The sequence below is a fragment of the Diplotaxodon limnothrissa genome, linkage group LG14 (genome assembly GCF_057381915.1).
Source record: "Diplotaxodon limnothrissa isolate DT_005_m linkage group LG14, D_limnothrissa_male_GT1.1, whole genome shotgun sequence".
Lineage (NCBI taxonomy): Eukaryota > Metazoa > Chordata > Actinopteri > Cichliformes > Cichlidae > Diplotaxodon > Diplotaxodon limnothrissa.
Window position 1 is genome coordinate 11910355 of NC_140609.1, and position 14926 is coordinate 11925280.

Consider the following 14926-nt stretch of genomic DNA (forward strand, 5'->3'; position numbering starts at 1 on the left):
TATTTAAGCATAAGGACCACCGATATCCAGCAAACACCTTTATGAGGATGAACAACAGGTAAGTGTTGAGTTTGATTGTGTGTGTGTGTGTGTGTGTGTGTGTGTGTGTGTGTGTGTGTGTGTGTGTGTGTGTGTGTGTGTGTGTGTGTGTGTGCGTGTGTGTGTGTGAGGCCAAAACTTCTGATCTCCACAACAATTTGTCAGACAGATTACATCCACAGAAAACAGCACATGAATATGCAAACATGCAGGTACACTTCTCTGAGCTATGCACCAACATGTTAGAATCTGGAGTTTAGCTTGTCTGGTCATGAGAATAAAAATGACTACAACTGGAATTAGGTAAAAGTTTACACAGTTAGAGATTCAAGCTTGAATTCTCTGAGCACTAATAAAGAGTACACTTAACTTCACAGCGCTTTACTTGTTCAACATTTTGTCATGTTAGAGCTTTATTCCAAAATGGAGTAAATTTCCAAAGATGAGCCCTGCCCCAGTACGAGAACCAGGTTATCAACAAGGATGTCTCTGTACATTGCTACACTCACATTTCCCTCAACCCTGACTAGTCTCCCAGTTCCTGCTGCTGAAAAAACACCCCGCAGCATTATGCTGCCACCACCTGACAAGATGATGAGTGGTGCTTGATTTCCTTCAAACTTGACACTTGGTATTCATGCCAAAGAGTTTAACCTTTTTTCATCAGACCAGATAATTTTGTTTCTCATGGTCTAAGAGTGCGTCAGTTAACTTTTGGGAAGCTACGGGCCTGCTGTCATGTGCCTTTTACTGAGGAGTTGCTTCAGTCTAGTCATTCTGGACCCTACCATGCAGGCCTGGTTGGTTGAGTGCTACAGAAATGGTTCTCCTCTGTCCACATAACAATGCTGGATCTCTTTCAGAGTGACCATAGAGTTCTTGGTCATCTCCCTGATTAAGTCCCTTCCATCCCGATTGGTCAGATTGGCGGGCACCTCTAGGAAGAGTCCTGGTGGTTCCAAACTTCACTTTGGATGCACTGTAAGTGCTTGTTCAGTGAAGCTCTCACATTATTGCTCCTTTACATCAGCGATCCCCAACTTTTTTTGCGCCACGGACCGGTTTATGCCCGACAATATTTTCATGGACCGGCCTTTAAGGTGTCGCGGATAAATACAACAAAATAAAACTAGTACCGGTACCGGAAAAAAGAAAATTTATTCATAACACACGTGAAAAGACCAAGGAAAACCGAGTAAACGATAAAAACGATAACAAAATAACGCTGAAAACCGATAAAAACCCTGAAAACTATACATTTCACACCTGAGCCTCAACTCTCGCGGCCCGGTACCAAACGACTCACAGACCGGTACCGGTCCGAGGCCCAGGGGTTGGGGACCGCTGCTTTACATCACAATTTTGTTGCTATAGGAGAGATGCAACACGGACGATACTGGCTTCTTGTCATATTATAGTAGGTTCAGGTACACAATTACTGATGGAGGTTTTCCTCAGTATAACTGAAGTCATGGAGACTTTGCACGGTGTAGTCTATGTCATATAAAGTGTAAAAGAAAGCATCAGGGTGGAAGTTTCCATTAAGGTGTCCTACAAATTTCTGAATGGGCATCATCCCAAGATACCAGCCAGATGTCCTCAGCTAGCTTTCTCTATCATAGTGAAAGAGTGTGTGTTGTACTGCAGACTCCTCCATGAACATATTATTAGTTGTCTGTTTTAGAAATCACAGTTTTTCACAGTTTTATCACAATGTGTGAAGCATTTGAGCAAGTTTTCAAGTCTAATTTATCATGCTTTGGAATCTGAAATCTCTGTGAACTTCAATATGTAGCACCTCATGTGTCTGTTAAATATGAAACTACAACCACCAGCTGGCTATCTTAGCTAAGCTTAGCTGTTTCTTTAATTATACAGTGGTGAGAACCCAAACAAAGTAGATGCTTTGGTAACCCCTGTTGCTATCTTGGAGGTGATGCTATAACCTTCAGGGTAGCCTTAGAGTCTAGGAGTGTAATTGGCTGACATGGCCACTAGATAATGCTCATGCATATGCTAGCACTGTTAAATACTTCAAAGCACATACAAACCACATGCACTCAATTGTTGTTTTGTTTTGGTGTAGGTTAAATACGTTACCTTTATTACTTTTATGCATGTAATTATATTGGTTTATGTTTGTGATAGATGTCTTTCATCAAAAAATACATGCCGTGAAAGGTAATTGAACCCATTTTTAAATGGCAAAGCCTGGTACTATCAATGGGCATTCGTTTTTACCATAAAATAGAACAAATATCTTTTGGAGGTCTCTATGTGTGAACTATTTCATGTTATATAAAATGGTCATTCATATGCCAAAGAAAAGAACAGAAGAAGACTGAAGGGAGGGATTTTTTCTGCTGAATCTACAGCTACTATATTACCTTATGCTGAGCAGCAAGAAGCAAGGTGCAAATACAACACTAATGTCAAGACCTTTAAATGTAATAATGTGTAGGAGTTAACAGTTCTGGAGAAACATTAACATTCATTTGAGGTCAGTTTCCCCTTCAGCTCTGTTTTGTTACCTTAACTCCTGGGGGAAATATGTGGCTCTTTAGACTCTAGCTAATTGCTTACCTTCTCTGTTTGTTCTCCAGGTAGTATATATATATATATATGTGTGTGTGTGTGTGTGTGTGTGTGTGTGTGTGTGTGTGTGTGTGTGTGTGTGTGTAGCTTTTTTTTCTGTTGGTTTAAGAAAAAAAGAAAAAAATCACAGGAAAATGCTGAAAGTGAATCAGAAATGACTGGAAATTATAACAATAAGTAAAAGATCCTAAAAAGCACAGGGCTGAGGATGAACTTGAGATAGAGTTTTTTGGGTGGTTGTCAACTCTTTACTTGTTTAATAATACAGGCAGACATTTTATCCATTTTTAAAACATACACCAAAATATATTCTAATGGAGTGATTTGGGGTTTATTGTGACTTTTAACTCAAAATACAAATTACTTTGTCTCCAGAGTAATTCCTTCATACATCAGGATCCCAGCAGACAACAAATGCACCAGCCTGTCACACTGCCTGCTCTCATAAACAAAATATATAGAGCTCATAGTTAAGTTCCCACAGCCTATAATGTGGGGTCGACCGTGTAAGCTAAAGGCTATGAAGTAGATAGTGATGCCTTAGACAAAAATGCAATAAAGGTAGCGGGGAAAACAAATAGCTACATTTGCACTTTTTAGTGAGGCCGACAAAGTTTTGCCGTCGCCTTCTAACAGTTCATGATTCGGTACGGACCAACACGAACATGGCATTTTGAGGAGAGAGAGCTCTGAGTGGTCATAGTGTGTGCTCACTAAAGTGCTAATGCAGGTTGCGCAAGTGTATGGAGTTCTGTTCAGTCATTCTTAATGGCTTTCAGCATCAACTGTAATCATTTATGACAAACACACTCTTCCTCTCTCTAAAATGACCTTGTGCGTGTTCTGTCGCACCATGCAGCACTTTATTTCATCACACACTTTTTAGACAGCTCCCCAATTTCAGCCATACAAGCGACAGGTGTACACATGACATAACCATGCCATGATGTGTGAATTTCTGGATGTATGTACTCACGTCAGTATTCACACTTAGACTGTGCACTTTGTCTACAGACTTCACACATGAATGCATACTGTATATAAGCCCCGCATGTAGGCACGTGGATCCGCACTACATTTGGACCAGCAGTCTGTTCAATTCCAGTTTGTGTGCGTGCATTTGTGCATATTTGTGTGTCTGTGTGTGTGGAGAACAGCTGCGATATAGAGCCTGTCGTGGGCGTGAGTTAATTAGTGCAGAAGATGATTGTGTTATTTGGACGGCCGACCAGCACTGGGGTTCAAAGTGAAGGGAGGCAGGTGAGCTTGTACGGCCTGCAGCTGCATGTTAAACAACTCAAATGGAATCACAGAAGTCCCGCACGAGGGGATGAAGAGTGAGCGAGAGAGGGACGGAGGGAAGGTGAGAGAGTAGACTGCTATAAACGAGGCCAGATAAACAAAATGAGCATCAGCAGTCGGCGAGTAACTTAAATTCGCCATGTCTTTGCGTGTTTCCACATCAAATCAGCGCTGCGAAAGCAGTTTGAAGCTTTGGCTGTGCATATGTTGTTTAAGAGGCGTCCTGCAGCACACAGATTGTAAACTATTAATACACCCTTAAGCTTACTACTACATTACTTCTATTTTAAAGTATGGTGATCTCTATTAATTACAAAACTGATGTAGTAAAGGTGTGTTCAGATGCACTGAAAAGGGAATTATTTTTTCTGTCTGCTTTTGTTTAAGCAGTGCAACTATATTTTTGGCATATGCAAATTTAGCATGGGCTAGATAGATAGTTTTTTTGCAAAAGCCTTGATCCACCCCTAATTTCTTTTTACCTTGCCAGGAAAATTCAGAAATAGGTGCACCAATCATATTTATTTTTCAGCACAGCCTGAAATCTCTTAGACAAGCTTTCTTGTAATTTAAGTAGTCTTCAGGAATATTTCTCAGGCTTCTTGAAGGTCATTCAAAGCTGTTCTTTGGATGTTGGCTGTTGTTGTTGCGCTTTAAAGATGATTGTAGACTGCTTCCATAATGTTGAGGTCTGGGAACTGGGAAGGCCAATTCATGACTGGCTGTGTTTCTTTGTGTGTTTTTACTGTCTTTGCAGTGTGTTTGTGATCATTGCCATGCTGAAAAATGACGCTGTTGCTTTCCAGATGGTATTGAAAGGTGGATCAAAATCTTACTGTGCTTTTCTGCATTTATAACTTTGACAGACGTCAAGTTTGATGCTGAAATCCAACCTCAAAAGACCTTCAGAAAGTATAAAGAATTATTCCTCAAGAGCACAATAACAATTAGTTATATAGTCTGGGTCTGTGGGGGCAAAATATAAACAAAAGAGTCGTGCCATAAGATGTAAGAGCTACATGACACTTCCCTTTTGCTTGTTTCATTCTCTACACGTGTGATGCATTTTTGCAGCCACTCATATTCTCTTGCGCTGTATCTGAGCACACCTTCAAACAGAGCAAACTCTCGTGTACCTGCATTGACTGTAAGGAACCCATCCACAAGATGCGCATACAGTAGTGTTGCATTAGAAAATAAGATTTCAGAAGCAGACATTTCAGTTGATGTGCAGAGTGCATGGCAACACTGACTGTGTACCAATTCAGCATCCAAACATCTACAGTTAATTACAACAATCACAGCAAAACTCTCAGATTAGTAAATAAGGCTCTGACATGCTTAATTGCACTGCACAAGTCTGTCTTCTAAATATGAAGACTATGCTTTTTAACACACCTGTGACTCTAATCTCAGCTGTAAAAGCTGTAAAAGATGACTCAGGTCAGTGGGTGGATGCAAGTGGTTCATACCTGCTCTGGCTGGTAAGCATTGGACAGCGGTGTCACCATCCAGATGATGTTGAGGTTGGTGAGGGCAGCGCTGGTGGTAAAGGAGCAGGGCAGGATGGCTGCTTGGCCACGAGCCACCTGGACACTGCGCTGGGACATTGTCACATCTAGTGCCTGCACACAGACTGCAGGAGAAAAAAAGAGTCAGTGATCAGCGTCTTGATTCTCAAAAGAAAAGCACATGCAGTACCAAACGAAACAGAGAGAAAGAGAGGGAGAGCGAGCGAGAGAGATGAGCAGATGTCTAAATTCAGAAATTCTCCCCGAAACTCCCAACAGATGTATCTTTGCACTTTGTAAGAAAAGCAGCATCTTCAAAAGGTTTCCTGAAGGCTATTAGATCCCCTAAATCCCTAAAAATGAGAACGCTTGCTTTAGTGTGTGAGTAACAGAAACGCGCACACACACACACACACACAGACAGACGATACGAGAAATCCAAAGCTAAAACGCTGCCATGTACAATATCTTTAATATGTGACATTTTTTTTACAGCTTTTTCATCTTTACAGCAAAACAAACATGATTTTCTGAGAGCCAAACTCCTCGTCTGAGATGTTTTTGACAACTAACAAACAAGGCTGCACTGAGAGGGATCACATGAAATACGTAATGTGCAATTAAATGGGGGAAAAAATGATAAGATGTCACGAGATGTTAATTTTATTCCTCTCCTAAAACAGCAACGTCTGAATCTGTGCATACTGAATGATGAGAGCAATGTTAGATTTGTTGCTTCCTTTCAAAGTAAACAACTAAGGAGCCACTTTCCTCATCTGGACTCAGCTGCCATCCACAACAGACCCACAAAGACAGATATGTACATGCTGCATCCTATTTCGAGACCGGCTAAAGACATTAAAGCCTAAATTAAGTTAGATCTCCCCCGCAAGCATGTATCCATGTCCAAAAAACCCCATTGGGAAGTAATCTTATCTAAACACGGTGAGGAGGATGATGCGCTGATATGATTACAGATAATTGATCATGTCATGTGAATCGCCCTTGTCAGTGGTAATGTAAAATGAGGATCTTAGCATTAATCAATAGTAGGAACCACCAGGATGTCAATTATGGTTTGTAGTCAAGAGTCAAGCCAGATCCCAAGTGCAAGCAATGACCACACTGCGCAATAGAATATATATGAGTAATTATTAACATTATGATAAGGAAACGAATATAAGAATTTTTTCCCATCTACTGACTCGCTTCTGCCTACTTTTGAATATCAGTGTAATATTTTCGAGCTGACAGACTGCCTGTTGCTCTCTGCCTGTCTGTCCAAAACCTGCTGGACTTCCTACGCTTTCTTTCTGCTGGCAGACACAACAGGCCCTGCAGGCTCAGAGCTGGGCCAGGGGAGATATGCAGCACTCAAACTGCTTCACTCAGTTCTGCTTTGTCAAAGATATATACTCATAAAAAAAGAGAGTCACCCCCCACCCCTACAAAAAATGCAAGCAATTTCATTTATATGCAATATTTAGAGACGCGGGATTCTTCGTTGTTGCTCACTTGACTGACGTGTGCAATCTGCAGCCCCTGTCATAAAAACAGTAAGCAGCAAAGATTTAGCTTGCTGCTCTAATCTGAACTTCCTCTGTCCTCTGTGTATGTAGTGCTCACTTTCTGCAAGGAATCAATCTTTGTTCTTAATGGGGGATTAACAGCACAGAGGAAGAAGTTCATGCGAAGAGCTGCGGCCTTAACAAGAATGCGCGATTGCATTGGCAACATGAGATCAAGTGCAAGTGTGTTTTCTCAGTGGCCACATAGGTATTAAATGTGCTTGATTTAAGGGAAGCAGAAAGGCAGAGAAAGACTAAAGTACAGAAAGAAAGAAAGAATTAAAGATCCTAGAGGAATGAAGAGCATCTTATCATCTGTAAGCCCCCTCCAAGGCAGCAGTCTCTCAAGCCCACAACAGCTGGAGGGCTCATTTCAAAACACTGGATTAGGGAACCTCTGCGCACAGAGCCTGTAAGCTCCCACGACCAAAGCAAACTCACACACACACACACACACACCAAACATCACAAACAAGCACCAACACGCAGTGCCAGCGAAACCAGTGCAGTACATATGCCGTGCACTGTGCCCTCTCAACTCACAGGCACATGCGTGACATACTGCTCACTACAATCCACACACTCAGACTTTAATCAATGTATGTCATTGGTGACATGTATGTTAGCCCTTTGGGGACACATCTAAAGGACAGGGACGAGAAGTATGGTATTGCTTGGCATTGCCTCATTATTGCGCACACTTCTGCCAAAGCTTTATGCCAGCTTCACTCAAGCATGTCTGGTAGACCGTCGCTCTTCCAGAATCCATCCTGTAATGGGTTCAATATGTAAGGGATGAACAGTAAGCCAGACACAGTCAAACATGACCACCCGCATTTAAAAAAAAAAAAAAAAACTAAATAAAAAATCAGTACAGTATTGTATTATAGCTCCAAAGGAGCCACTATGGCTGAGGTAAACCATGTTTTCTAATCGCTAGCAGAAAACAATAAAGTACAAACTGATTTCAGGAAATAATCAAAGACAGGTCAGGGCTTGATACAGTAGTCCTGACATTATTTTTGCTGTAGTCTAAGATATTTTGCATTTATGACCAGCACTGAGTGAAGCAAAGAGTCATCCATTCTATTTTTTTAACCCTTTAGGCCAAATTTATCACATTTGATACATGAGTTTTGGAGACTTCTACATCATCAGTGGGATTCTTTACAATATATACTTAATTTTCAAAAAAATTTAAAAAAAAATTCTGGCTTGAAAGGGTTCATTTCTGCAGGCTAATGTGCACAGTTGTGACGTAAACATGCTATCACTCTCTCTAGGTTTTACCGCGTAAGCTTTATCATTTTCCTGTTGACAAACATCCCGTTCCCTCCTGCTGTCAATTCCAGCCCAGAGGCGCCCCGAGGCCGAGGCCAGCCTGACTGGTACGAAGCTGCACAGAGTAACTATGCTAATCTCTGAGGCTGACCCCTGGCTGCCCACAGTTATGTTTAACTGTAACAGAGCAGCGCCGCATTGTCTCCTATAGTATTACTCACCTGTGGCAGTGTTCTATTGTTGTGGGATCGTACACATTTTACATTTTCAGAGAAAAATAGCTTTTATTTAATCAAAACAGAATATGTTTGTGCTATGTTATTTCCATTAAAGGAACTACAAGTTGCTGACTAGATAAGATTTGGGTTGGGAATGCGGAAGGAATTTTTAAAAAAGAGTGTACAGTAAAGAAAAATGTTGGCGCGCATGAAGTATGAGTAGTAACAGATGAGTAGGTGGAGGAGAAGAACACGAGAACGATGCGAGGAGGGGCAGGTAGGAGAAAAAGAAAACAACAAATCATAAAAAAGAAAGTGAAACAGAGGAGGACATGAGGGAGCAGAGAGGATGCCGGTGTTTCCAGAAAGGCCTAATTGATAAAGTCACCTGAGGCAGTGCTAGCAGTCAAGGAGAGAACCAACAGTATGGCTCTGTTAAGTGTCAAAACCGCTGTTGATTAATGCATGAGAAAAGCATGCACCTCGGAGAAGAAAAAGCTTTGTGTCTGATTCTGTGTGTGTGTGTGTGCTTACTCTATCAGTCAAGCTAAAGTGGAGGCATGATTGGATGGAGAACAAATGCAGGCTGGATGCAACACTTCCTCTCTCTCACTCTTGCACTCGCAGTCGCTCACACACAAACACACACACACAGAATCCCTGCCTGGCAAGTCATTTGCATTCTGTGATTTTATTCATGTGGCTCTTTTATTCATAGGCTCTACTTTTATTCCAGTTTCAAACAGATGCCCGCGATGCAGTGATGAGCCCCTGGGAAAGCCTCAGTGCACAGAGACAGCCACACACCTATACATGCATAAACCTGGTTAAGTGAAGTAATTGATGATAGCAAAGGCATTACTAAAGAGAGAGAAGAGCGCACACATTAACTCGTGTGCGAAGACACAACTTTATTTTAAATCTGTTCAAAGACAATTAAGAGGCGAGAGCATCACATATCTACTACTTCAGGGATGACAGTTGGTAACTAGGATCACACTTAGTTCTGTGTCCTGCACATGCACAATAGAGGTGAGTCTCCAGCAAGCGCTTGGGAAAAAATTAACATCAAAAACCATAAAATTAATCACACAGTTACAAATACATCTGCACATGGATTCATGTATTCCGACACCTGTGCCCACACACAAACAGAGCTGCGTGTCCTGTTGTTTTGCAGAACACCCAGGGGCTTCATGATGAGCTGTGTACATGCGAGTAGCGGACCCCGCGTTGTTGCCACTGCCTGCAAGGCACCAGGGCGAACCGACAGGCGGGCAAAGACAGGTTATTTTGCGAAACTCAGGTGGCGTAATTGTGTACCCAGCTGCTCGATGGCAACCCATCAAGCGCTGTGCTCACAGCACTGCTGAGGTAAAAATTAATGAACGCCATTCTAAAGACACTTTCATTAAATGATGTCTGAAAGTCTAGTCAATTCTTTGTTTGTCGAATTTAATAAACTATAACATTTAATTGTAGGAAATTCTACTTTTAGTTGTTTCACCCTCGTATCTCTGCTAAGTCAGAAGGTTGGAAGCAGGTGCTCTGTTTCTTTGTAGAGGTAAATAAATCACCAATGTTTGTTTTTACAAAAAGAATATTATCATATATGCTGGACGATACTGCAAACTCTGGTATTGATCCAATACCAAGTGAATACAGGGCCATTATTGTCAAACATACAAAGGCAGGTTATGTAGGGGAGAGCAGTGTGCTATGATCTATGAGATGAATCATCATCAAATTTTAATAACCACTAAACCACTGTGATTTTTACTTTCCATAATAGTTATTCACAGAATCAAATATACCTTTTAGCTTTTCATGTATTTTGAAACTGGGTTTTTCGGAGACGTGGAATGGAAATGTGCCTGTCTCTAAACAGCTTCTGTTGTTTAAATGTGCTGTAGGCTATAAATAAAATAGACGTGGCAGTCAACACACAACTGTTCAGGCATTTTTCATAGTTTGTGTCTAAGGAATATATTTTTCATTTTCAATAAAATAACTTTTTTGCCACAATTCAGTGGGCTTAATATATTATCTGATTATAGCCTCTAGGTAAAATAACAGCTACAGATGACCACTAACACTATCTTTATAGTTCGTGCTTAACATGTATTTAATGTTAAAGTGTGACTGCATAATAAGAGCGATGTACTGTACATGTACTGAACTTAGAAGATAGAAACATACTAAAGTATTGATCTCATCACAGATCGATCTGATACCAATACCAATATTGGTATCAATACTATCTATAGTTGGATCGATTTGATCATTTCTGTCAATCAGCTGTTTTGTTTGCGTTAGACAGATGCAGGTTAGCTGGTTCCCCTTTGAGCTTTTTCTAAGCTTGAAGCAAAACAGCAAACTTATAGTGTTACCTATTTTCTCTAAAGCTGGAAGATGACATTCTGCCTTAGAGTAAACAAACTGAAGCTTAGGGCAGGCTTGCCCATAGGGACTGCATTACTAAAGGTCCTCATTCATATTTTACAAGGAAATGTTGGTCTTGTGTACTTTGTTCAGAGCACACAAGCCTCTGTTAACAACTAAACACAATTGACTGAAACAGCTCCACACCTGTCTTGCATCTCAGGTCAAGTCTTGAACTAGGGAAACTCATTTTTGGTCATTAAAAGTCTCAGAACAGGTGTCAGTTTAACCCTTTATCACCTGAGTATCATGCAGGCTGCCTGGACGATCTTTCAATTTTGGCTGTAAATTTACAAAATAGTTCCCATCTTTAGGGGACCGTTTGAATTTTCCCAATTGCTCAGAATGGTTGAGGAGTTAGCAAACTGTAAAATCTTAGCAGAGCTTAGTTTTCTGTCTGTTTTCAGACAGCATTACCAAATATTTCCGTAAAGCTCGCCCTGTCTTCTATCAAAAACCATTTGAATTTTGTCTTTAGCAGAAACGTTAATGGAGCTACGATCATATAAAGAGCCCTTACACAGTGGGCCTGGGCCAAAGGTACAAGGAAAACAAGACAAGGGTCTGGCAGAGGTTTTGTTCACATAACATAGCGCATTTAATCTTTCCTTTCCTTTCCTCAATTATTCCTTCATCAGTGTGTCTGACAAACGCTCACCCAGTGAAAGAGCCTTAAAAATCTCTCGCTCATCCTCTCTCATCCCCTGCCCCGCCCATCCCAGCTGACCCATTAGCCACAGCAGCCGACTCCCAAACAGGGCCCGCTGACTAGCCTACATAGCTTAATACTCTTTTCTAAACTGTACCGAGTCTGACAAGCACAGCTTAGTGTGTTCCCAAACTACTATAAACATCAGGCTGAAGCATGTCGTTTGAACGTGTTAGTTGTAGCGATGCTTATAAAGTTCACAATTCTCAAGCTATTCAGCATTACAGTGACTCAAATGTGCAGAAAAGTTGAGAAAATGTAAATAATGGTGGCGGTGTTGGGATGAGACAGACATTTCTGACTTATATATATATATATATATATATAAGTAAACATATAAACACTTATTCCGACTTGCTCTTCATGTTGGACTACTCGGAGGCATGTCATCATACTACCATCCTAGCATGCCACCATCCACACCTGCAGAGTTTCTTAAGAAGAGAAGATCAAATGCTAGGACAAGTAGAAGAATTCATATATTATGTGGAATGTAGTCACAAGTAAAAAATAAAAGTGGTTTTAAGTGATGGGCCCAAGACTTTTGTAGATAAACTGAGGGGAAGTTATTGCGATCGAGCTGACGGGTGATCAGCCAAACTAGTGTGGCTCGGCTGTGTGCACCGAGTGAGCAGAAGGTTGAAGTAGGCCACTGCCCTCGTGCACAGATAAGCCTGAGCACTGGAAGACTGCTGCTAAAGCAGCAAACAGATGGCTCTGCACATGCAGCCCTGGACACAGCTTCACAAACACATGCACACACACATACACACAAACACAATGTCCGAAAACATACCAACTTCACTGTAGTACAATTGTCACAAACATACACCTCTAATCTAAAATAGACTTCACACACTCCCTGACAGCACAAACAGGTAAGAAAACCCTCAGCTTTGCGTGCCGCTCCACGTGGTTTCGCGTGACAGCCAAAGAGTCAGACCTGAATTTTTAGAAAGAAACGCACTCTTTTCCCCGTCACCCATCAGCCACCTCGCAGCCTTCATACCGACTCTGTATGGGGCAGCTCCAGCTCTGGCAGACTTACACATTTGGCAAACCTGTCACTGTGTCTGCACTAAATCTGACATCCTGGCGAGCGTGCTGATCTACCAGTAAGATGACATGATTGGCGTGTGACTCCATTTTGCAGTTTGGCAGTTTCCATCTTGAAGTCTCTTTTAACTTGTTGACAATGGCTTGGTTCTGCTAAAGGCATCCACATAAAAAGCCAATCGTGCTTTGTGTCTGGTATTCATGTACAGTAAGTTAGCAAGATCATTGCTCTTAAAATTGCAGCACTCAAAAGATGAAGTGTTTTTACAATTATGTAATTTTGCCTCTGTACACCATCACAGTGGGTTTTAAATCAAACAATCAATATGTGACTAAAGTGGAGACTTGGAGCTTTAATTCAACAGGTTTGACAAAAGTATATCACTCTTTAGGGATTACAGGTATTTTTACTCCTACCTCCTGAATTTAAGAGGGTCATAAGTAAGCAGAGAGCCCAGCATGACTTTTATTATAAGGATTGTTTTTAGCACTTTAATAAAAATGAAAATCCTTTTCAGTCAACACTTCCGTAAGTCCACAAGCCACGGGCATCGCCAAATGCTGTCTTTGTTCTTCCTGGCCTTCACTGCATCCGTCTTCAGTTGCTGCCTGTTTTTGGGTCATTCAGTTTTACGCTCAGTGACTGTGAAGTGAGCTCTGTTGGGTTGACATCAGGCCACAGGATTAGTCATTGAAGATACTATACTGGTTTTGGTGAGAAAGTGCCAAACACTATACCCTTTGTTGCCGTTAATGAGTATTATCTCATTAACGACAACAGTATTATTATGTCATCAAATAAGGTCAGACTCCTGCGCTGTCATGTGACAGTGACGTTACAGGTTAACCCAGTAATCAAAGCCTAACAGTCTCCCAGCCAGAACCATCAGATAACACTAGAGGACTATTCCTAGCACTAGCATTTAGCCTAAGGTAACCTTGTCTGATTCCTCAGCTAGTAATTGGCTTGTAGGCAGATATTCCTCTTTCTCTAACTTGCTTTACCCTCCTTTGTTCTTTTCTTTGCTGCCTTTCTCACTGATTGTTCCTGGTTTGATCTCTCCTTATCGGTATCTACCGCCCTCTCTTGTGTAACCTCACTACAGCTGTTCTCTGAATGAAGACAGCGATTTCAAGCCCGCCATCCCCGGCTGAGCCACCTGGGAGTGGTAGCACTTCTGAAGGAGATTTGGTCAGTACGGTTCTGCGGCGGTAAGGGTTTATAGTGCTTTATCCTCCGTTCCTGCATGGCTCACCTTAAACAGGAACTCTAGCTCAACTCAGTGACACATGTGGATTAGCAGAGGAAAGCAAAGAAAAAGGCTAGAATACACAGCATAGCATACTTGATAGCCTGCTGGGTTAATCTAAAAATGATTGCTGTTCCTGTTACAAATTTGTAGAATGTATTTTTTGACAGCAATTTGAGAGAAAGTAAGATAACTGACCAGAAACGTCTTTACTTTTTTTAAGTGTTAATAAAAATGTAATGGATCACTGGGATTTCAAATACGGCCCATCAATTAAGAGTGTGTTGTTTGTCACGCAACTGTATAACGCAGGACAGTGTAAAATGTGAAATGAGATCCTTTATCACAGGCGGGTCATTGTAGTTAAGGGGTGTGTAAACATTTCACATGCACACACTCAGCAGAATGGGAAATTTCATTTAAATAGGGTTAAAGGCTGGAATAAAAAATGTGGAGCTTTAAAATTAGACTTCTGCTATCAAATAATCATCTGTATTAAACAGATCTAGTATGTTTAGTACAAAAATTATTTTACTATGAGTTTGCGAATGTTGTTTCTCTCTTGCAGGATCTGAATAGAAAAAACAGGAGGCAATAAGCTGGAACTGCTACCAAAAGACAGCAAAATGCCAGTAAGAATAAAATCAGGGGATGCGACAGAGACCAGACCAGACCCCTTTCCTCAAAGATTTATAATATTTATACAGTATATCTGTAGTTTTACCAACTGGGTGTCAGCGGTGACATTCCTGGAAAAAAAATGCTGTAACACAGTGATCCAGACACTTGGATAATATTCTCTGAGGCCTCTCTGAGGGTTAAGTTAGTGCTATTACAAACCACACAATTTGCTCTGCTGCTGCTTAACATTAAAAACATTTCACTGGTAAGCTGACTATTGTTTTAAAGTCACAGGAAATACACTGACCTTATTATGTGACCCTCCAGATGGGCT

The 14926-nt window shown here is 41.1% G+C and overlaps 1 protein-coding gene across 2 annotated transcripts in view; it reads right to left on the reverse strand.

Moving 5' to 3' along the window:
* Window positions 1-14926, reverse strand: part of igsf11 (immunoglobulin superfamily member 11) — a 121692-nt gene that overhangs the window by 15883 nt on the left and 90883 nt on the right. For both annotated transcript variants that reach the window (XM_085371291.1, XM_085371292.1), the window contains one exon: window positions 5409-5572. In XM_085371291.1, coding sequence (XP_085227417.1) covers window positions 5409-5572 — 164 coding nt within the window. The remainder of the gene's footprint in view (window positions 1-5408; window positions 5573-14926) is intronic.